The sequence below is a fragment of the Heterocephalus glaber genome, unplaced genomic scaffold (assembly GCF_053883595.1).
Source record: "Heterocephalus glaber isolate CG9 unplaced genomic scaffold, H.glaber_assembly_v1.0 deba00001472, whole genome shotgun sequence".
In the NCBI taxonomy this organism is placed as follows: domain Eukaryota; kingdom Metazoa; phylum Chordata; class Mammalia; order Rodentia; family Bathyergidae; genus Heterocephalus; species Heterocephalus glaber.
In genome coordinates this window covers 75,014,742-75,039,703 of record NW_028258315.1, presented here as the reverse complement: position 1 = coordinate 75,039,703, position 24,962 = coordinate 75,014,742, and the positions used below count along the sequence as shown (strand labels likewise).

At 36.9% G+C, this 24,962-nt stretch overlaps 1 protein-coding gene across 16 annotated transcripts in view; it reads right to left on the bottom strand.

Moving 5' to 3' along the window:
• The window catches only part of Nek10 (NIMA related kinase 10), a 271,741-nt gene that overhangs the window by 37,876 nt on the left and 208,903 nt on the right, over nucleotides 1–24,962 (bottom strand). For 8 of the 16 annotated variants that reach the window (XR_002387088.2, XM_013077058.3, XM_087182189.1 and 5 more), the window contains 3 exons: nucleotides 19,429–19,466; nucleotides 19,184–19,324; nucleotides 4,318–4,418 (listed from right to left, as the gene is read on the bottom strand). Coding sequence is in view for 13 of the 16 variants with exons in the window: in XM_013077058.3 (XP_012932512.1) it covers nucleotides 4,318–4,418; nucleotides 19,184–19,324; nucleotides 19,429–19,466 (280 nt within the window). In the remaining 3 variants the exon portion in view is untranslated. Of the gene's footprint in view, nucleotides 1–4,317; nucleotides 4,419–6,182; nucleotides 6,213–18,232; nucleotides 18,354–19,183; nucleotides 19,325–19,428; nucleotides 19,467–24,962 lie in introns of all 16 variants that reach the window. The other 8 variants (XM_021238702.2, XM_021238700.2, XM_087182191.1 and 5 more) reach the window with 5 other exon arrangements.

Sequence of the window (24,962 nt, the reverse complement as noted above, 5' to 3'; positions counted from 1 at the left end):
TGATGGAAAAAATCCCTTTGCTTCATGGTGGCCCAGAAGCAGAGCACAGGAAAGAGTGCCAGTAAGACATATACTCTCCAAGGTTTACCCCATCATGACTCACCTCCAAATGGGCTCCAACTCTCTTCAGCACATCAACTGATAAGTATAGCAGCCCCATGACATAATCACTTTTTCAAAAGTCTCTTAATGCAGTCAAAATGAGTTCGACCCTAACAGATCTACTGGTGGAGAGCACTAGAAGGACACCAAAAGGACTAAGCTTGTCTTTCTGGGTCCAGTGATGCTCTTGCCTTGTCTTGCTCCCACAGCGCACAGCAGCCAGCATACATGGAACTCCGAGTGGTCAGCCCTCATTCAAAGTCAAATTCAGTGACAGCAACTTTGTAGGAGCTTGGCAGAGATCTCCATAGGACAATGCCTACATATTGGTAGCCTCCCTGGTCTCTAGAGGATGCTTCCCAGCACACCACTTTGAGTGCTGATTCTCAGCAACTTCAATAGCATGCTATATCACTTGGTGGCTTGCTGTGGTCCTCCAGAGGGAGGCTTCCTTTCAAGTTTCTCCATCATGGCACCTTAGTAAATTTCTCTGTCCTCTCCACTGAAGACTGGACCCCAATCCAGGACGAGGTGTCCACTGCATGTTTGTCCCTCTCTTAGCCCTAGAGGTAATGACTTCTCTTTATGTTCTTCATACATTCTTTAGATATCACTTTTCTTCCTTAGTAGATAATACCCTGTATAGTTACCAGTTTCTTATATTAAAACTTCCTTGTTGAAATTACTGCTATAGTTGGAATCTGGAATTTCCTCCAAATAAATAAAACAGCACTGGACTTTGCAAGGGCATAAACAAAATAATTTCCCAATCCCATCTACACTGGCACTTCTCCCAGGACATCCCTACAACCTGTTTCTAAACCAGTAACAATCCAGCCAAAAACCACTCAGTAACTGAGTTAGTCAGCCATGGGCCTAAAGCAAAAGAGCCAAGGGATCATGGAATGTAACCTCTAAAATGCTGAGCCACAAAAAAGCTCTCTATAAGTTTTAAAGGCTTAGTCCCCAGAAGGTGCTTCTGGGTGTTGGTAGAACCTATAAGATTTGGGGCCTACTAAGAGGCCTTCCAGTCATTGGGGATGTGCCTTTGAGGGGGATAATGAGACCACCTGATCCTTCTTCTTGCCTTTCATGCTTCAGCCGTGAGGTAGGAGATTTTGCTCTACCATGTACTTCTAACATGCTGAGCTTCCTTGCCAATAGGGCCAAGGGACCATGGACAAGAATCTCAAAAATGCTAGGCCAAAATAAGCCTCTTTATGAGTGTTCTCTGGAGTTTGTTACAGTGGTGGAAAGCTGACTAGCATAATTACTGTGTGGTTCTGGCTAGATCCTCCCCAGTTGAGGTACAGGTTGCAGGAATGTCTCAGGAAACACACCAGCACAGATGGAATTAGGGAATTGGTTTATCATGCCCTTGAACAGCCCAGTGCTGATTTTTATATGTTTGTTGGCAACAGGACACAGGATGCCAGTAATTCACGGCATGCAGAGGCACCAAAATTAATCAGGTCATCACCTTGATAAATGCCAACTGAAGCAAGAAGCTTAGAGGCCCAGATGGCCACTGCACTTGACTGTGAGGCAGTAATGAGGACTACAAGGACTGTGGCGTGGGATGGGTTCTTCTGAGTGCAGTGGAGAACTTAGAAGGAAAACGACAGCCATGTCTTTTAATTCCCAGTTCAAGTCATGGTCTGAGACCTAGAGAGATTCCATGACAGCTCTAAAAGAATATGTCATTTTGTGCTGCCAAAGCTCCAATATGGCTGAGAGTCGAACACAAAATTTAATTGGGCAGGTTACTAAATTACAGTGTCTGCTGAATTTATACTTCATCAAGTTTTTCATATGAAAGTTAGAAAAAAGTAATAGGATCCTAAAACTTGCAATAGGGACATCTTGTTGAACTCAGTTGTAACTGACATTCTTGAAACCCAAGTCACTCCAAGCCTTCATTGTTAGTGGAAGTAGCTTGTCACTTTGTGTCTGGTAAAACAAGTCTTCCTTTACTTGAAAACTAGATGATAACCTGACTGGGATATCTTTAAAAAGGACACTCATTCAATGAGGATCAAATCCATTACCAGAGTCAGACCTGAGCACAACCCAGGGGAATTAGTACACCACATGACTCAGGAGGAAATGGCTTCTATACCAAAAGAATTGCAAAATTTTGCTACTACATATCAGCAGGAACCCAGAGAACATGTGAAGAAGTAGATAGAGAGGATATTAAGCCAAGAAGGGTAAAATATAACACTAGATAAGAAAGAATTCATGGATATGGGTGTGTGCACTAGAATTTACAGATTAACTGTGTTAGTTCATAAAGATGGAGGTGTAGCTTAGCTGGCTGATTGACTGAATCTTGTTTTCAGTGGTGGCCTGTGTTTGTTGAAGATGAAATACCAGCGCTTCTCTGGCATGTGTGGGAGAGAATTCAAAGGCGTAGAGAAACAAAAACATTGGGGTGAATTTACAATGTGCAATTTCCTCAACCACATTCAGCAAGAACATCCCAAAGGCACTCCTTTTGGTAAGGCACTGAGAAATAGATTGGAGAGGGAGCTTCTGCATGCAGATACTCTCTTTCATAGGCCAGGTATGATAAAGACAGATACAGGATTCCAATGTACCCACTCAGCAGAGGCCAGGTGACAGAACCTCACTGCCAGTGACAAGTTGGTAACATTTAGCCTAATGAGCAGCAGAAATAGACTGTGGGTGAGAGAGCCTTGGCCTTCAGAGATCTTTGGTGGTCATTAAATGACTAGGGTACTCCTGGAAAGGACCAGCCTACTAGAATTGTTTTTCATCTAAATAACAGAAGAGAGGTTCTAGGTCTAATAGACAAAATCCAGACCTGAGTTTCCATTACCATAATAAAAAGTCACACCCTTTCACACAATTTCCAGACCTAAGTCAATTCAAAGGCCCAAAGCACCTTGGTTAACAGGGAAACTTCCCTTGAGGAAGATCCTGAAGCACTGCTGCAGGTGCACAGTTATCGATTTTCCTCTGAGCCTTCTCCAAAGAGATTTTCAGGTATTTACTAGAGTAACCATCCACTAGGGAAAGGAAAATAGACAGGTTTTCTGGAAATATTAGGCACTTATTATAAATCAAAAGTACATAGTTCCTAGAGTCTGATAATTCCACTATGTTATATTCATCTTAAAGTTCTTGGTTTTGTTTTTGCAGGATTTTTTTAGAGGGGGTAAGGCATTCAGATGGTAGATGAAGTATTAGGCAGAGTTTGACTCACAATGAGCCTAGCTAGGTCTAACAGTATCTGAATGTACAGCTGGAATTATCAAAATCGGTAAGTGATAGCACCCTAATACTGGTTCTTTGAATCTTAGATAAGGGAATGTTTTTATGTTTTGCTCACTAGCGTAGCTAAAGTGCCCAGGATAGGGACATGGTGAGCACTATATGTCCAATAAGTCAATGAATGAATAAATTGCATAAGACATACAATCTTAAACTTCAGTGTAATAGTGACTTTCCTATCCACAGGTCTCCACTTTGTCTACGAAAATTTATTTATTTATCTATGTATTTATTTAGTTAGTTAGTTATTTTTGGCACCAGGGATCAAACTCAGGACCTTGTGCTTGCAAGGCAGGCGACAGAACCACTGAGTTAAATCCAGGCCCTATGAAAATTTATTTTTAAATTAACAGTATATACCTCTGGTAGATGAATATTCAAGTTGTTTCCACTTGACAGATTTCTGTCAATAATTAATAGTTGTTTTCAGCACTGTTTTTTTCTTCATACCAAACAGTAACTACTACCTACAAAATCTTTTCAATTCTGGATTTTGTGTGGTTTTTGATTTCATGCATTTAAGAGGTCCAGTTGGTCAACCTAGTATCCTCCAGATTAGTAAGGAAGAACAGGCACTACTTTTTCTTTCTTTTCTGTGGCAGATGTGCTTATAGAAAAGGAAGCCCAGCTCCGTTGCCTTTTTCACCTCCATACTGAAGGGACATTTGTGGGGAAGTCTGTTTTTGTCAGTGAGAGACCGTATTAGAGGTCCCAGGGAAATGCCAACATATTTGCTGTTTACCCTTTTGCCTTCCTGGGTTTGCTGCTGACCCAACATGTCCCCACATATGTGTAGTCAGAGAGTACAAGAACAAATATTCACTCTAACTAAAAGTCCCATCAGATAGTTCTTCTTCAGCAATATTAGCACCAAACTGTGTGGAAGATGGAAAGAAAATAAAGAGCTAGAACACTGACCTGTGTGATGTAGATGACTTTGTGCAGCTGAATTAATATCTGCTGAATAGGGTCACTGATCTGGCGCACTTTCCTCTGGGACACAGCTATCCCTGCAGATGCTGTAGGCAATACATTCTGTAGTTAGTCAAGTTCTCTTTTAAAAGTGGTACTAGTGGAAAATGGGCTAAAATTCTGAAAAAAAAATAAAGCAAAGACCTCATCCTAAGGAAACATGTAATATTTTGCAGAATAAACAACTTCATCTCTTCACTTCTCAAGGCTCTAACTAACAATGTCATAACATTTGAAAGACCACTTAACTCTTGAACATTTTGCATGCAAGTATAGCAGGCAGCCTTCAGGAGGTAGTTGTGCCTTGGATGCTACAGCCACTGAAAAGCTTGGCTGCAGACACGTGTAGTGAAAAGGCTATCATGCTTTTAATTTTTACATTCATAATGCCCTCTATAATATGTTAAAACTAATTTTATCCAAACAAACTACTAAAGCCAGACAAGTAGGCAATTTTGCAGAGCAAAGAAACAAACATTCTCTTAACTACAATTTAGTAACTTTCAAATCATTGATTATTACAAATTATAATTTCACCTGGACTTCTCTGCAGTCCAGTGTAAGTTGGACATGCTTCATTTATCCTGACTTTTCATTATAAAGCCACATCACCTTCACAGATTCAGACTAACAGATTCAGGCTGTATATGAATTGCTTCTCCAACTCTGTCATGGTTATAAGTGTTCTATTCTTGAATCAAGGGATAAAAGCTATATAAAGGAATGGCTTTGATTCCTATATTAGCCATGAGGCCACCCTCTTCCCCTTCTTACCCATGGATCCACATGGGCAAGAAGGAAATGGAAGAGATGCTTACATATGGATGTATATTATCTTCCCCCTCTTTTCCTTCTCCTGTCCTTTCCCTTCCTTTCTTTAACCTACAGCATGATCTCTGCAACATTATTCTTTCACCAATTTCCTGTTTTAAAAATCCCTGCAGACCCATTTTTCTTCTCTCTATACAACAGTGAGTGTATATAAAATTAAATTTGAATATAATCACTGCTTTAGCAGTCATTAAGATTTTCTGAAAATGATTCAAAAGTGCTTACTGAAATCATTTGCATATTTTACCTTCAATATTTTGTTCTCAAACATTTAAAGAGAAAATTTGGTGTGGTTGTTTAGAAGTCAACTTTGATTTATTATAAAATATGAAAATTTACACTTAAGGCACAAAAAATTAGAATGAAACATAAAACATCCTTTTTTGCAGTTATCTCATACTGAGTTAGTTGAAAAATCAGCACAAGAAATAACCTAGTCCTCTGTCATCTCCAGTTAATATCTTGTTTAAATATCTGGAAGTTAAAGAATTTATCTCCCCATGAATGTTGCGTCTGGCTTTTTAGCATCAATTATTTGATCATTAATATGAGGTTTAATAAATTACCCTTTGTGTGGACAAAAAGGAGATAGGGTAAAGCAGAAGGCATTAATGTAATTATAAAATAGAAAACAGAACTGGAGTTGTCTATCTCAGCTTATAGAGATTACCATGTGTACTCATGCCTTATTTTCCACACAGTATTCTCCCCTTGCAGAAATAAGTCTCTCTTGGTTTGTTTGTCTAGATCCACACCAAAAACTGGAGACTATGTGATGAGGCCAAGAGGATGTCGCCACAGGGACATTAACTTTGCATTTTCTAAAAATGATAGGCTTGAATTCCGAACATTTTTTGCTGACTGCTTTAGGTTATTTGTAGACATAATGTTCATAGGTAACGTAAAAATCTCACAGCATTGCAGAGTTCTTAGGTCTGTGATGATTTTGTGAATGGGTTATTACACAGGTTTAACTCTACCTTGCCACAAGCATGTGCTCATCTGTGGCCCTAAACACAAAAACAAAGAGAGTTAGCTAGAATGTCTATCTTCTGAATTTACTGAATAAGCAATTTAACTTAAAAATACTTTTTCTTAAGTCCCTTTTGACCACTACTTTCTCAATCCCAGTAAATCTTGGACTTCGCAAAATAGTTTTGATTGCTTACTCTCTAAAAAAACCCTCAATTGTTTAACTCTTCTTTCCCCTTATAAAACAAGCAAACACATAATAACGTAACTATTACAAATGAGGCTCTGTTCTCTGGGAACCTCCATGCATCACAGCCACTTACCCAGTAGTAATACCTGGTACTGGCTTAGTGCATTACTTTCCAGTCTCTTTTTTACCCATTTACATATGTGTGTATCTCAGAAAAAGATTTTTCAAACTGTAGTTAAATTCTAAAGTCAATTTAATGGGTTATGACCAGCATCTTGAAAAATGGAATGAAATCAATTGGAACAGGACAGAACATTTTCAGAGTGCAGTGCATGCAGTAAAAGTCCAATCAATCAAGATAAAATGTGTTCCTTTTTGAGGAACCTCTCCAAGAAAGATTTTTTTTTTTGGTACCGGTGATCAAACTTGGGTCCTTGTGCTTACAGGGCAGGCAGTGGAACCACTGAGCTAAATCCCTTGCCCAAATTTTTTTTTTTTTTTTTTTTGGTACCGGGGAATCGAGCTGAGGACCTTGCACTTGCGAGGCAGGCGGCAGAACCACCGAGCTAAATCCCCAGGCGGTCTCTAAAAAAGTTTGAAAATAGGAAATCTAGTCTCTTTCCCTCCCTTCCTTCTTTCATTTTTCCTTTTATTTTTCTCTCCCCTTATCTCTTTTTTTCTCCCGCCCATCCTTTTTTTTTTGGTACCGGGGATCAAACTCAGGACCTTGTGCTTGTGAGGCAGGCACCGGAACCACTGAGCTAAATCTCTGGCTCTTCTCTCATCTTTTTAAAGAGAATGATGAGACCTGTCATGAGATCGTTTTATAATTTTTCAGTCTATCTTCTTAGGTTAGCACACCCAGTTTTAGCTCATTCCTTCTAATCAGTGAATAATATTGCATATTTTGAATGTGCTATAATTCCTTTAGCCTCTTCTGTATTGCTAGGCTCTTGGTTTTCTTTCAATTTCTCATGATTCTGCAGTGAGTATACTTGTGCATACCTCACAGTGCATAAGTGTAAGAGTTCTTTTAACATAGTCATGGAGATGTGAAATATCTGGGCCTTAGTACACGAACATTTCTTATTATACTAAATACATTTTAAACTGGCTGAATCATTTTATACTCTGACTAGAAAAGAATCCATTTTTCTATACTTTGATCAACACCATATATTAACAAACATTTCAATTGCACTAATCTGACTTTTTTTCTATTCTGTACTTTTTAAATGCTAGTGATGTTATTGGGGGTTCTTTTTAGCATATTTGTTTCTTGCATTTTATGCTTTTTGTTCTTATTGGTTTGTATATGTTCTTTACATATTCTAAATACTTACCCCTTATTTTATATATTAAAAGTATTTTCACCTTATCTGTTACTTATCTTCCATTCAGAGTGCATTTCCCACTTCCACTACCTAGACTCAAGTAAGTTTTAGCCTCAGGTACTGCCAGAGCAGTTTCACAGGTTATCTGTTGCTACCTTATTACAGTAAGCAGCAATCCTATCATCTGCTGAGGACTACTAGGGACTCTGGCAAGACTACTAAGCTGTGGCATGAGTTAGAGTAGGAAGAGAAAGAAAATTTGAGCCTGAGAATGATGTGTAGTCAAGCTGTAACATTTGCAAATTTTTGAGTTCCTGGACAACAGCTAATTCTTGGCATGAGAATTATTATTCCTTACTTTCACCTGATCATATCCTCATAGTTTTTATATTTTCTTATCTCAAAATGTATAGTAATTTATCCCTTAATGATTTTAGAAAATAAAAAAATGATTTTAAAGTCCAAATAAATATTTTCTTTTATTTTTATTACTTATATATGAATATCAAGTTCATGGCAAATGTTAGCTATATCATTTTATGTAGTTTTAAAGCATTTTAATTCAATAAATCTTTCAGATTAGCTCATTTATAACACTATAATTCCTAACTAGTCACAAAAAAATGCAAGATACATTTTGTCCTAAGAATATTTTTACTCTGGTGCAAGCCTACTTCTTCCCGACTTAATAATATTTTTAGTAAAATGATTTTCTTTTGAAAAGACAAGTCTAAGCACTAAAAGAAAAGAAAGGAAAAAGAAAAGGAAGAGGACGTCAATGAGGCCAATACTCATAGCTTAAATGCAATGTCAATCATTTTTACTATGCCTATGATTCTTATCTATGTGATACAGTATTCTCTACTGCATATATACATGATCTGAAAGTGTAATTCTATTGCAAAAAATTGATTTTAACAAAATCAAAATTCAGACTAATGGAATACTTTATATTCCTTTATAGCTTTTGTTAAAATAGCAAATTTAATTAGTGTTGTAAAACTTAGAAGGAAATTACAAAATTCCTTATAAGGCACAATTATATAATAGTTATATTTGCTTGCTTATTCCATGGCAAGCATGACACCAAATTGCTGGGGTTCTTTTCTCCTATGGAATGTCAAGTAAAAGGATCTGGGTGGAAAAGAATGCTTTCTTAGCATGAATGTAGGCAAGACACTGGGAAACATTTTACACAGTTAGTGTCATCCAATCCACACAACTATCCTGAATGGTAGTAATTTTACCCCTATTTTACAGATGAGAAGACCAAGTACTGTGATTTGAATGTTTCTTTCCCCAAAAATTCAATGTGGAAATCCTGAGTTCCAAAGCAATGGCATTGGGAGGCAGTGGGAGGTGACCAGGTCATGGAGGCAGAGCCCTCACAAATGGGATTAATGCTTATATAAAAGAGACTCAAAGGACTCAGTTATCCCTATGACCAAATGAGCAGGAAGAGCCATCTAACAGCAGGAAGTAGCCTCGCACCAGACTTGCCAGCACCTTGACCTTAGACTTCCTGTCTCCAGAAACATGAGAAAAAAAGTCTCTGTTGTCTGTAAGCCATTCAGTTTATGATTCTTTGTATTAGTAGCCAAAACTGACTAAGACACTGACCCTTAATGGGATTAGGGAAATTGGCCAGCCAAGGTCAAATGGCAAGTGAAAGCCCGAACATGAAACCAGGTGGGTTCTAAAACACTGACTCAGTGAAGAGGTTCCCAATCCTCCTAAACCATCACAGGAGGCTGTGTGATCACAGGTAATCCCTTTGGTTACTGCAAATATAGAATAATACTTGTATCCTCCCCCAGCCTAAAAGACTATTACTCTTATGAAAAGACTTGTTACTTTTAACCTGATGCTCTAACTATACCCTGAACATTAATTGACTAGATATTTTTGTATATCACACATGTGTAATAAACTGGAAACATTAGGTCTTTATACCTACATAGTACACTATATTATGCTTTTATTAATTGTGTAGCATACTAAAATAGCCAAGGAAGTTGTGCAACTCTGGTGTTTTGAAACTTGATTTATAGTTTATACCTCCTCCATTGAAACTACAAAAAATTAACTACATTGTATTCTCCCAGTTGGCCAATATATAGAATCAATTTATTATTTTTCTGAATTTTCTCTGTTAAGAATCAGGACTTTTTGGACAACTGGAGAAAAGAAAAATAGAGGAAGATGTCCCTCCAAAGAAGGGAAATATATTTTTCTTTAATAAATGAGCCCAAAACACATAGGAGCTTTCCCTCATTGGACCATCTATCCTGGTGGAAAATCATACAGATTACTTGTTTTCATCTCCCTATTTTTGCAACAATAACAATAAATAAATTTACTTAATTGTAGTTCAAATATAGAAATGTTCAGCAATCAGCCCCTGTGTACTCACTAGAATTTCATGAGAGATTTGCCCCGTGAACCATGGGATGGGAGATACAGAGTAGGTGCAAAGAGTATCCTTAGGAAGACCAGGAGTAAATAGCAGGCCTTCAGTAGGCACGAGATGTGGATTTGGTGTGAGAGAAGTTGTGTTTGAATGGTAGTTTCAGGGTATAAGAAATAATTTTGGAGAAGGACAGAGTCAGCTCAGTGAGGGCAGCACCCAGTTTAGATGATGTGCAATACAATGAAGGGCATGGCATGTGTGTGGGAGAGGTAGCCAGGGGCCATACAGGACGGTGAGGAGCCGTAAAGTAACTGCGTTTTGGGAAGGGGAATCTCGTGAGAAGTTGTCTAGGGCTGAAGTCAGAGGCCTGGCTTGAACACTTTCTTTCTGCCAAGTATTAGTAACCTTGTTTTAGGAAAGCCACAATTTATTTGGGCCTTTGTTTCTTCACCTGAAGTGGAAGCATGGTGAAAAGGTGAATAAAATGAAGTGGTTGAGATTGTATACACTAGGGCAGGAAGAGGTCTACAGTGTGTAGTAACTGGGGAGCAGCAGCCAAGGAGACTGCTGATATAAGGTTTTAAGTGACTGAGAGTGATGTCTGCTTAGGTCTGAATCTTGTTTGTTTCCCCAAAGTTATACAGGGTGTTATAGTTTATATCTAAAATGTTCCCCTAAATTTTCATATGTGAGGGTGATTGGATCAAGGAGCGCTATACTCACCAGTACTAAATGTGCTGTTAGGAGGGAGGGCCTGGCTGGAGGTAGCCACTGAGGGTGTGACATGGAAGGGTATACTCTTGTCCCCAGCTCCTCCTTTCTCCCTGCTTCCTGGCTGCCATGGGCTGAGGACCTCTGCCATGCCCCTCTGCCATGCTGTTTCTGGCCTGGAACTGGCCAATCATGGACTAAAATGGTGAGTCAAAATAAACATCTCCTCCTTTAAGTTGTGGATATTGGGTATTTTGCCTCAGCAATAAGAAAGTAACTAAAACACAAGGGTTCAATCCCCCTGTCTTATTAATACCCTTAAGAAGGTGGAAATATAATCCGAATGTGATGTTCAGACATGGGGTCTTGAGAAAGAGCTTAGGTTTAGATAAGATCATTAGGATGAAGTCCCATGATTGAGTCCTGATGGCTTTGTAAGAGAGGGACAGAGACCAGTCATGCCTGCCCCCTGTAACTACTTGTGATACATGTACTCACTACCTACTGACTGCCAGGAACAAGGCCATCACCAGAACTGAGCCAGGGCCAGCACCACACTCTTGAATGCCCACATCTATGAGCTAAACTTCTTTATAAAGTTAGCTTGCCTCCAATATTCCATTATAGTCATGAGACACTGACTAATACAACACCCCACCATCAGAAGACAGGGAAGTGACAGAGAAAGTGCTAATTGGGGGAGGGGGTCAGGCATAGCATACTTCCTATCACAACAAACAGACAGTTCCACAATCTGTCAGGCAGTTGCTGTTCACAAGGGACTTAACAGGCTGGAATTAGTTCCCCAGTGCCCTCACCCCTGGCAGAATTTCCCACAGGATGGCAGGAAGCCACGTCAAAGTACTGGCTCCTTTAAACCCCTAGATGATCAAGCACCAAACTCCTTTCATTTAAACTTCAGAAACATGTGGCTTAAAGGTCACAGAAGCCAGGTGCTTTGAAGTCTTTCCCTCTTGAATTCTGGATGAATCTCTTTCATGTAATGCATCTTACATCCTGCTCTGGCTCAAGTGTGCATGTGTGTGTGTGTGTGTGTGTGTGTGCGTGCACGCACGCATGTATGTGTGTTGAGGGTTAGGGTACTCCCAATAAAAAAAATGCTATCACTTTGTTTATTTTTTAGAATAGAATATAAAACATAATCTCAGGATTTTGGAAGTTGAAATTCCTAGAAATGGCTACATAAAATGTATGGTAAGATGCTGTGTGCACACTTCACTGATGTATTATTTCCTATACTTGCTTTTGAACCCAGGGGCCTCCCCTAGTCAAGCAGCAGACTGTGAGGCTCACAATGGCAAAAGTTTAAGTAAAATCCAGAAAGATTCAAAAGAATTTTGCTGAACAAACTCTTCTTTCTGCCCCTCTTGGGTGAAATAAAGCTTCTCCTAGAAGAATGAGACAAGAAAAGAAAAGCTCAGGTGACACCTGCATGCCAGCTGACTTCGGGCTAAGTCTGAGGTGGGGGCAGGAAGGAGAGGTGGATGACAGAACTCTCTTCAAGGTTGGGCAATGGAGCGTATAAACCTGTCCCCCATTCCTACCTCAGCATAGAGTTTTGGGGGCAGAAGAGAACATTTCAAGGGATGTCAGAGAGGAGAGGTTTTGTGTATTTCTGAGGTTCCACACCCAGAGGAGTGGGGAAAAGATCAGCCTTCCCAATGTCCCTGAGAAGATGAGAGGTCAGAGTGGGACATCTTGCCCTGCAGAGGTCCTGTCTTCATGTCAACAGGACACAGCTATGGGTAGAAACGTGATCAGAGAACTGGAAGTCAGGTGGGGTGATGCAACTTCTTTGAATGCTAATGAGCAAGGTGACCACACTTGAGGAGATCAAAGGAGTCTCAAGGCTCCTGTATCTTAATGCTGACAAAATTCCACCCAAGGAAGGAGAGCAATTGTCAATTTGCCAGGTGGCCTGATGTGATAAAGAAATCACCAACACACTGAATTTACCTATAGGCTAATTGATTGTGTTTTCTGATGGCAGTAAATATAAATATTAAGTTCAGTTTAGGCAAAATATAAAAACATACATTTTTATTCCTGAACTCGTGGCCTAAAAATAGCACCTGGCTCTCATTTATAAAGCCGGACTCTTCCTCATTGACTTATTTTTTACACTGTGCTACAGTCACCTAAGTCACACTGGCTCCACCTTATAGAGGAAATTTGTTTTTCTCTAAAAATCAGTTTTATTGATGAAGCCAAGAATTCTCAAGAAAAAAATCTTATACTGCGAAAACACAATGTGTTCACTATTATGGATGTAAAGGCTACCAAAAAAACTAAAGTAGAAAGTAAAGATAGGATTTTCCCTCTTCTACATTCACCATGATACATTTTCTAATAACCCTACTTGGTCCCAATCTAACCTATGGGTAATTTCACAGTACGTTTAATGATTTATGCCAATAAAGATATGAGCAGTTCATAATTCTTTAATATTAAAGGTACACCTGAAGAAATCGATATATTGGTATGAATTTAAGGTGGATCAAGAAGTTGATACAATTTCACCACCATATAGAAATTTTATCAGTCTTTTGCTTAATTTAGCAATCTTATTTCATCTTATTCTTCTTGCCTAAATACCTATTGTTCTAATGCTCATGGAATCAGGGCTTTTGTGCTCTACTTCATTCTATCATTAAAGATTTAAATAAAACTTGGGCACCTGCCAAAGAGTCACTTCCATAACTTTTGTGCTTTTGTGCTCCAATATAATAAAAAATTATAAATAGTTATATAGATAAAGTGTTTTATTGACACACTATCTAAAAGATTTCCAGTAATCTGTTAAACTCACACTGAGAGTTGATTATAAAGAGCTTGTCTCAGCTTATAGAAGAGGACAGGCAGGTGGCCTGGACAGTAGAATGAGGCTTCTTGCTATCAGGTGAGTGGGAGTGGGAACCTGTAACAGTCATTAGGCAATGGTTTAACCACAGTTAATAATATCTTAAAGAAAGGAAATTAATGGGAACTTAATGAGAGATTCAATGATTAATATTCTCTTATGGGTTAAATCCTGTATATGCTGACACTCTACAGAATTTACTCCTCCAACAGAAGCTAACATGTGGACATATTATTGGCTGTTGGTACTGAACGTTGCTATAAAGAAATATGTTGACTAAACACCCATGTGTATAAAGTTGCATGGTTTCATATACAAAACACTTCACATAAACCTGAAGTCCTTGATATCCTGGTTTATCATTACCATTGGCTCCTCTGTCCCATCCACGATACTTAAATTAGTCTGTGTGACAAACCAATTTGAATGGCTTTGTGAATATCCTGAAACTATTTTTTAAAACCTATTAAAATCAATCAAATGGCAATTTGGTATCTGAGATCCATGATTTTCTCCATTGACTCAAATATTTTGTATACTATGCTATCAAGTATTTTGTATACTTTACAATCATCACCCAAGTGATACTGACCTCCCGTTATTCCTACCATAGAGTGGTGTATCTTTCAACTTTTCTTTTCTTTACCCTTTGCTCCTAGTCAGATACCTTGAGGGCACAGGGATGTAAGCTGCCATTCAACATTAAAGTGATTTCAGTTTGCACTTCATCTTGGATTAAGACCATCAGTAACTTCTGTGAGACTGAGGGTCTCATTAAAATGTTACTGCCCTGCAAAGATTATGAAAAATTTTTCTTCTTCAGGTAACATTCTCCTGGTACCTGGTGCATACTTCTTCAGTGCCTCCTTCGGCATGAAAAAATTAGAAACCAAATCACCATTGATAAGGGAAATCTGTGTCTCCCAGTCCTTTTGCTATGTAGCCCAGGCTGGTCCCGAACTCTTGGCAATCCTCCTACTTCAACCTGCCAAGTGCAGGTAGGCATGCATCACTACCTCTGGCTTAAATTTTGGCATATTTGTATATAGATAAGGAGATCTCTTGAAAATGGGGTCCAAGTCCAAACACAAAATTCATTTATGCTTCAAGTATACTGTACCTTATACATATAGCCTGAAGCTAACTTCACATAGTATTTTTAGTGAACCTGCATTTTGACTGCAACTCATCAAATGAGATCAGAAGTGAATTTTCTACATGTCAATACTTTAAAAATTTAGGTTTTGGGGACATTTCCGATTTTAGATTTTCAGATTAGAGACATTCAACTTGTATTTAAAAGTCTAATGTGAAAACAATCCTTGTTTCTGATTATGCATGCAGTTGCTCTCAGTAGAACAGCAAGGATAAACAAAGGTTATACAGTGGCAGCCTGAATCACTTTCTTAATAAATAATTTTCAAGGACCTAATCACAAAAGATATACTCGAGGGTTACATTAAGGTATCTATATCTATATAAGCTTACTTAAGATATATATAATCTAGTTGGGAAATGTGAATAATATACTCTGAATCCCAATAAAAATACATAAAAGTATGTAATTAAATGCTAAGTCACATAGTATACATTAGCATTATAGGAGCTTAGATTAAAATCTGGCGACCTGATTTTTATATGCTAAAAACGTTTCTGTGTGATAAAATAAAAAGAAATATATATTCAAAATCACTTTGAAAATTGTGGAAAATAGTTTTATGCACTGGATATCAACAACTTACTTGAAAGTAAGCTACTAAGGGTTGCCCATATAAAGACAACTAGAATATTAATTCTCTAACATATTTGGATGAAACATTGACTACTTTATTTAGATCTGACCTTTATGAACAAAAGACACATGTAAAAATAGATTCTCAGTCATCTAGGAAAAAAAAACATAATTAAGAGCCCAGAAATCGTGAAGTGACAGTTTCTATTCAAAATGGAGAGCATAAGAATCCCCATATATCAGTTCAGCGCCTGGGTGTCAGGTACTGTCTAAATGAAAATCCACGCAAGGGAGGCAAACACATCACTGCTAATCCAGTCAAATTAGGTGAGATTCCTAGTTGATATTACATTTGCACTTTAAAATTTGGGTGTGACCCACACATCTGAAAATACATTTAAACTGCACTAATAGCATTTATAACATTACAGTGTATCCTATGTAAATGACAAAGAATCCATGTACTGTTTTTGGTATGATTTAATTTTCACAAATATATGCCTTGACTCAAGAAGAAACTATTATTTTTGCATATACAATAGACCCTAGATTTTTCTCATTCAAAATATTTAATAAAATCCAGTTATTTGATTAATTGCTTTGACTGTAGGCAACAGAATAGATGATTTTTAAAGAACTTAGTTCCCCAAGGCATAACTTGTACAGCCTGATTTTACACTGTAACAACACTGAGTATGAAACAACCATAGTGGAAAATGTATTTTCTTTTCTTTCTACTGATTATCTCACAGATTAACCTTCATTATGCTGCAAGTATATCTTCACCATTTCTCAAATATTAGCTACTGTTCTTTGATAACAAAGACAACAGACTTAAAAATAAGCAGTCAATAAAATTTACTTAGAATTTAAGGTTTTTCTTAGATTTTAGAATTGCCATCTATTAATAGCAAGTGATAGCTTACTGGTTTCCCATTTATAGCAAAAATATAAATTTCCCCTATAAATAACCTGAGAAAATTAGGCAATTTACAGAAAAATATTAGAAAAACAGTAGTACAAATGATACTCAGGATGGCTACATTTGTGCAATATCCATTCACAAGTGACTAAAGGTGAGGAAACAGATATAAAGTAAACATGTTAATGTATTTATTCATTCATTGATTTCATATTAATTACTGTTAGCATTTTCAATCATGCAATATAGGAATTTCTAAGTTTTCATTTTTGTTGGTAGGGAACTGCAATCTATACTTAACCCAAAGAATGTGTATAAAATAAATTACAACAAGGGGAGTTGTAATAACATTAATGTGAAGTAGTTTCATGGTTATTCCTCAGGAGTTTGGAGATGTCATTAAATACTGTTGTATCTTCACATTGTGAACCTAGAAGTTCATATTTAAGAATACCATATAGGGCCATGGATTTAGCTCAGTGGTTCTGCCGCCTGCCTTGAAGAACAAGGTCCTGAGTTCGATCCCCGATACCAAAACAAAAGAATACCATATTGGCACTATCACATTAAAGCACAGCCACCTGAAACTCTAAAACAATGGTCTTCATCCTTTGTCCCACTATAACACGTGGAAAACAATATTCATATCTTAGATACAGCCTTGGGGTAGACTCAGACCTTTATAAAATTCTCCCCTCCATACCAATTTTTTCCAGAATATTTAGGTAATACAGAGCTATAGATGTTAATTATGTACAGTTTCCACATGATTCTTTCCATCTAAGAAAGTAAATTAAATGTTCAATAAATAAAATACACTAATATAATGTGATTTTTAAACAAAACAATTATACATTTCAGTGCTTTACCTATTCTTGTAACAAATGCTTAAGGTATAACTCAAAACTGATCTCATGACACCTTAGTTTGAACTTGCGTCCCTATTCTTGGAGTTAATGGCAATGGCACGTCTTTGTGTCTCTCAAAAGCTAGAAATGCCAAGGTAGCAAGTGGAATAAAGCATGCAGATGAAAGGACTGAATTCCACAGGGCTGGTGCCAACGATTTGTAATTTGATAAAATAGTCCAAACTTACCTGCAACACTGTAAAATGTATGACTTTTATAAAATGCAGAAAAAACAATTTCATACGTCTAGTTTGTTTTTTTTTTTTTTTTGGTGGTACTGGGGATTGAACTCAGGACCTTGTGCTTGCAAGGTAGGTGGCAGAACCACTGAGCTAAATCCCAGGCCCATCAAATGTCTAATTTTTTTAATTGAAAAATAGGTGGTGACCTGAATTTTCTTATGTACATTACTATACTCTTAGATATTAGTAGAAAATTTTCTTACAGGTAAAATTAGCTTTCACTCATACTTCAAATGTTTTAGTGAATTCTGATTAAACTTAAAAATATATAAATGTGTAAAGTTTTAAAAATTGGAAGGTGCCGGGCATAGTGGCATTTGCCTGTAATCCCAGAACCCAGGAGACTAAGGCAGGGGGATTGTCATGAGTTCAAGGCCAGCCTGGGCTACACAGCAAGTTTAAGGCCAGACTAAACTACATAGCTAGACCCTGTTTCAAAAACAAAAAAAAAAATTGGAAGGTATAACAAACTGTAGGAATAAGGAACACATTATATACAAACTGTCTTATAATGTCAATCGTTTGTTTAAAGGTCCAGAGATCTGATCAATATCACCAACATAAAATCAAACCTTATATTGGACAAACACAATCTGCCCTTTAGGAAAAAGAATTCTGTTTGTGTGGGGGTGGGTAAGTGTGAGTGTGTGTGTGTGTGTTCTGCTTTTGCTCTTATAAAGTCAATCAATATCAATCATTCTAAATTCATGATTATGTTACTAACTTACCTTTACCAAAATCGCGGGAACAGAGCCATGGCCAACATGATAGCATTGAGCATCTTAGTAATAAAGCCATCTTGTTTTGCATCTATGTTGACATTGGGAGGGCCTCAAACTGCCAATAATTCTTTTGAAGAAAATGTAATAAATGTAGAGACGTGGCCTAATATTACAGCATATCCATTTCTATGGAAAACATTCACTGCACATGTTAACTGTACAAAGAATGTGAACTGAGGAAGCTGAAGTGAAAACAGCACTAAATAATAATTTCAAATTAAGGAAAAATAATAAAATAGAATGTTAAGCTTGAGCCCTATATTTGTACATATGTTTAAATGGCAATCATTAAACTTTTTCTGAATTATCCAGATTTACCTAATGTTACTGTTGTACTTTCATCCTCTTTCACAGAAATTAGAAAAATCAATACATCTTTCTCATCACAAACCATCACTATAAAAATTTATATTTAAGGATCAATAATTTTAAATTAAAGAAAGTATAATATCATTTTAATCAAGTACAAATAAAAATAACTAAAACAAGAATTTTCTATATCAGAGTAAAGGAGATAGAAAAAATGATTCACTCTCATATCTCATAGGTATAGGATTTATAGAAATACCTACATAAAATACAGTTACTATATTTGTTAGTAGGTACACACTTTAAACATCAGTAGCTTAACCAGTTAAGTCTCATAAAGGAAGAAATGCAAATTTTGAAAAAACACCTATGTATAATATTTTAATCAATAAGTGAACACAGAAAAACACTGTAATATTTTAATCAAGAAGTGAAATCAAATTGCAATTGTGCTGGATGAACCAAACAGAATTTTCTGGCTATTTATATTAAAATGACCTCTTAAATATTATTCAGATATTTCAGGTCCAACTATAGTTCTGTGTTCACCCACTGGGCTTAACATCAACATGAGCTAATAAGTACTACCATGATCTTTGAGATTGCGAAGAATCACAGTAGGAAGGCTATGGGACTGCCAACCTGGCACTAACTCGGCCTCTAGATCCTTAACGTGGGACCTGACCATGAAGGATGGCACTTTCAGAAGCAGGTCAAGAGGCAGCAAAGCTGAAGAAATAAAAGGGGGAAAGGTATGAAAGCGTAACATAAATAATACCGAATTTTAGGAAGGTATGTTGTTTGATTTTATTGCTAATTTAAGACTAAATTACCTGGTCTTGGTCTTGATCCTATTCCACCAATGAACTCCCTGAAAACAGAATTGGAGACTATTAGAATGATTCTTTTGACTTGGATTTGACAAACATTTAGTAAAAGCTACACTCTGCTGTGGTCTACATTATACATATAAATAGAGGTTATTTTGCCTCAACATGTTCTGGAAAGTTTAATAAGGAGGTAAATAAACATATCCTATCACAAAGCAGGGTGGACATTCTGCTGACAAATGGAAGAAGTTTGTCCCACTGAGGTTGTTTATTATGAATGATTGTCTTGCTACTCTTAAAAATCAAAATAGTGATATTGTATTAAAAAAGAAATAACATTTAAATTATATATGCCATTTTTCATGATTTCTTCTGCTATCTTATAAGAAAGAAACCCATAAATATGAAATTAGACAATTTCTGCATTTAAAAGATCATATTTTACTTTCAGTTTTCATTATTAATACCCCTTGTTTGCCTTACCCCAACATTCTAGATTGCTTGCCCATTTTAAAGTTGATCTTAGAAACTTCTACCCCATGGAGGTGGCCTTAAATCCCAACAGGGACACAGATAAAATAAACTTCAGTTGCTTTTTTCCCACTGTAACCCGAGGACAATTTCTTTTTTTTTTTTTTTTTTTTTTTGTACTGGGGATAGATCTCAGGACCTTGTACTTGTGAGGCAGGCACGGTGCCACTGAGCTAAATCCCTGGCCCAATTTCTTAATACTACAGTTTTCTGTAATGAAATACAAAATATCTGTGCCCTAGTAAGTTATAAGAAACTTACTTCAATGTAAAACAATCCAAAAATTATACATTGGATATCTACAAAGCACATGATAGGTACTCAAATGCAAGTAAACATGGTTGATAATTCTCTTGTCCCAGCCTTTCATTTTAATCACAGAATTTTTAATACTTGCATGCAACCCATATCTAAGTTATTAGGTGTAACAAAATGGCACTCATTCACCTACCACCCAACATAAGCACTAGAATAATGCCAAACTTTTTGTATCCACCACAAGGGCCTTCTCCATCCTTTTCCATCCCCTTTGTCCCTCACCAAGCCAGCCCTCTCTTGATCCCACAATTTTTTCTGTTCCATTCCCAGCCCAAGTTTCCAGAACATGGACTGTAAATGAAATTTGTAAAATCGGCATGTCCCTAGCAGTAAAATTGTAAAACTGGCATGTCAAAATGGGCATGTCCCCAGCAGCGCCCATTTGCGGGCAGACAGCCTCAGAGCCAGGCTGGAGGACTGAACATCCACACTGGCTTCTTACATCCCACTATAGGTCCCAGAAAATGTTTTCTGGACAACTTCATTTCTTAGCTTTCTGGATGAATCTAGCACTGCCCAATAAAAATAGAATCCAAGCTATAAACATAATTTTTAAATTTCTGATATCCACATTTTTAAAAAAGAAAAAGTGAAATTCTTTTTTTCTTTAATCAAACATACTAAAAATATCATTTCAACACATTTTACACTTAAACTAACATTAAATGAAACTAGAAATCAGTTCCTCAGTTGTACTAGCCATGTATGAACTGCTTAACAGTCAGTCACATGCACCTAGCAGCCACAATCTTCAACATTCTAGATGCTTCTAAGGAAGGTGTTGCTCACTGTCCTCAGACATTCAGCATGACCTAGTGGTACCTCGAGGAGAATCTCACTATCATAAAAGATGAATAAGAATGAAACTTGTGAAAAACTTTAATCCACATTTGTGGGTATTTTTGAAAAGCTGATAACGACTTCCATGCTGAGTTACCTAGATAACTATGCTTGGTGCCTTGAAGAATTAAATATTTCAAACATTCTTACAAATTAAGATATGATACACAGTGTACACAAGTGAGATATGTGAAACAGATCACCCTGACAAGGCTGAGTTATACAGACTTGCTACTCCTTTCTATAATTCTAAATAAATCCCTTTTTAAGAAATTTTAGGGAACTTTTCAAAAATCACACATTCACCCATTAATTCATTCAGTAAATATGTGTTGGTTCCCACTATGTGCAGACACTATGTTAGGCACTACAGATGGGATGGTGAGCAGAAGGCCTCCACACTTTTGGAACCCACAAAATTGTATAGGGGAAAAAATGATGAATTTTATGGAAATTGTATTATTGACCACAAGAAAAGGTAGACTTCTAAAATTTCAAAATAAAAGAGATTCATTGTGACAAGAAGGGACAGATTTTAATGTGCAATTGCTGGCTTGATAGATAAACAAATGACTGAAAATATGCAGAGGCTGAGAGAGGTCCACATTGAACCACATTGAGAGTTTACACCCAAAGGAACAGAATGGCTACAGAGGCTGTTTTCTCATAGCAGATATGGCTGGAAAACATAAAAATGATTTAACAGAAAAAGAACATTCCAAACACATTTACTGGTGTAAAGGCTTACTGGTGTCCTCTAATAGCTTTAAAATGGGTACTGATCAACAGCACTTCAGGCTGATGAAAGAATTTCAAGGAAATTTAGTGGGGAGCAGATTCATATTCAGCTTTCTTCAGATCTGGGTGACCACATCCACAATGCATAAGAATGCATGAGTCAAAAAAAACAATACAAAAACTGACAGGCTGAAAATAAGTGTTAGTCTACAACTTTCACCTCAGACAATTATGTTAAGTAGAAAATGCAGGCATGAGCTTTGTGACTTTCTAAATAGACACTTCACTGAATTAATCTGAGCACAGCATGAATTATTTGGTTAATTGTTTTGTCAGAAGAGTCCTGGCCATTTGTGATGTTGGATGGTCACAAAAATCCACAATGAAGAACATCCTGAAGTCACGAGACAAAGCTCTAGAATTTTTTTCTCTGATAAGGATTCCTTTAAATATATCTCTCAATGAAGAAAATATTCTCTCATACATTATGAGTACATCACATAACTTAATTCAATCATGAAAAGTAGCCAATACTACTTGAGGTTGACAAGAAAAAGAAATATTTAACCTTATGCTATGTGAAGCTTGGCTCACAATATTAAGAAAATACGTTTTCAGGCTCCTATAGTCACATCATAAGAGTTAAGTGAATTTTACAGCTGAAAGTCTCTTTCAGGCAGTGATATTCATAAGCATGTGCTGTATGAATAAGTGACATTATGTAGGGTTGAGTTCTCATATTCAATAAAGGCTTGTATTTATCCATGTTAGTAGAGTTGGTATGATGATGACAAGAAAGTGGGATGATGCCCTGTAGGGCATCATCCTCCACACTGCAGTGACAGCTAGAAACAAGCAAGAAGCCACGAAAGTTTAGAATTGTCACAGAAAGAGACTAGTGGTCTGACAATCTTGCCTTGGGTTTTGTTGTGGCTGTTTTGTCTTGCTAATAAGATTGCTGGATTGTGACACTGGCAGATAGACTAAAGTAGTGACCAAGCAGTACTTATTTAGTGGAACTAAAACTAGATACAGATTATGAAAAAGGGTTTAAGAGAGAATAGCCACAGACTAAAGTAGTGACCAAGCAGTACTTATTCAGTGGAAATAAAACTAGATACAGATTATGAAAAAGGGTTTGAGAGAGAATAGCCACAAGTAAAAATAAGCAAGGCATCTGCTAAAAAAGAGGGAAGTGTCACAGGTCCTAACCCGGCATCGTTCTCGTCACATTTACAACAAACATCCACAATCATCTCTATATACAATGACTGAAGTCAGGAGCACACTCTTAAATAAAATTATCTATATACTAATTTATCAAAGAAGTTGTGAACCACAGACATCTCTGATACCACAAACATTCGATGTCTCAAACTAGCCTGCCAATGATACCCTGTTGCCTTGGCAACAGAAGGCAAATAGGCATGGAGAAATCTTGTTGCCTGAGCAACAGAATCTTAAAAAGAGGAGAGTAGAGAGAGGGAGAGGAAAAAGAATGGGTCTTATGCTGTGGCTATGACAAAGGCTATAGATTTAAGCCAGTAGTTAAGATTTCAGTCCTTTACAAGGAGAAATAGAATGTGTATTAAAATAAGTCATTCATCATTTAATTAACAAGTATTTGTGGACTGGTGGTGCCTATATGCAATACAATGTGCCCTGGAAAATACTAAGATAAAAAGACATAGAATGGCACATATCTGGTACACAGAATTAAATATCTATTACCTGAATAAATGAATGCATATTCCTTTTTATTTTTTTGAGCCAGGGTCTTGCTATGCTATGCTACCTAACTCATGCATGCAAGGGATTCTCCTGCATCAGCCTCTCAAGTAATTGGGACTACAGCATGTACTACTGCACCAAGTTCAAATGAATATTCTTAAGAAGGCCATTATACAATGACTAAAGTTTACTGGACCTGAATGTAATAGTTCTAGGCTGAAGCTGCTGTTTCCCTTATCAAATTCTACTGTAAAGGATAATTTTAATTGACATAAAATGCTGTGACTTACTGGATTAGAAAAATATATATCAGCCTATACAGATTACATAATAAAAATTGATAAAACTCTCAGGGGTTGCTGGCAGGTTTTTTCCCCTTTCTGTGGGTTGTCTCCTTTCTCTGTTAGTGGTTGGCTTTTTTGTCCAAAAGCTGTTTTATTTGATATGATCCCATTTATTGATCCTTGGTGTTATTTCTTATACAACTGTGTTCTGTTCAGAAAGTCCTGGCCTATATCTATGATTTTAAGTGTGTTACCTATTTTATCTTGCAGTAACTCAAACAGAGAACTAATGACTAGAATATATATAAAGAACTCAAAAAATTAGATCTCCAAAAATAAAAGACCCAACCAAAACAATGGGCAACACACTTCTTAGAAGATGAAGTAGAAATGGCAAATAAATCATGAAAAAATGCCCAACATTGTTGGCCATCAGAGAAATGCAAATTAAAACAATACTGAGATTCTAGTTTATGGGAGAAAGAATAGTCATCATCAAGAAATCAAATAATGACAAATGCTGGTGATGCTGTGGAGAAAGAAAAAACTTTTCTACATTGTTGGTGGGAATGTAAACTACTACAACCACTATGGAAATCAGTATGGAGATTTTTCAAAAAACTAAAACTAGAAATTCCATTTGACCTACCTATTCCCCTTCCAGGTATCTTCCCAAAAGAGTTAAAGACAACATATTACAGTGATACATGCATACATATATTTATAAGCAGCACAACTCACAATAGCTAAATTTTGGAAACAGCCTATATATCCACCAAAAGATAAATGGATAAAGAAAATGTGATGTTTATACAAAATGGAGTACCACACTGCCATAAAGAAGGATAAACTTGAGTCACTTGTAGGGTAATGGATGCAACTGGACACCATAATGTTAAATGAAATAAATCAGAAACACAAGCTTAAATACTGCATAATTTCTCTTATATAGAAAACCCAAACTGTAAATAAAATGAAGATGAATAATAGGAAACATGAAGATAGATCTTTTGCAAATGGGAAGAGGACCAAGAGATGGGAAGTAGGGGGAAAGGAAGAGGAAGGTGATGTAAAAAGAATTAAGATGTGTTGTGT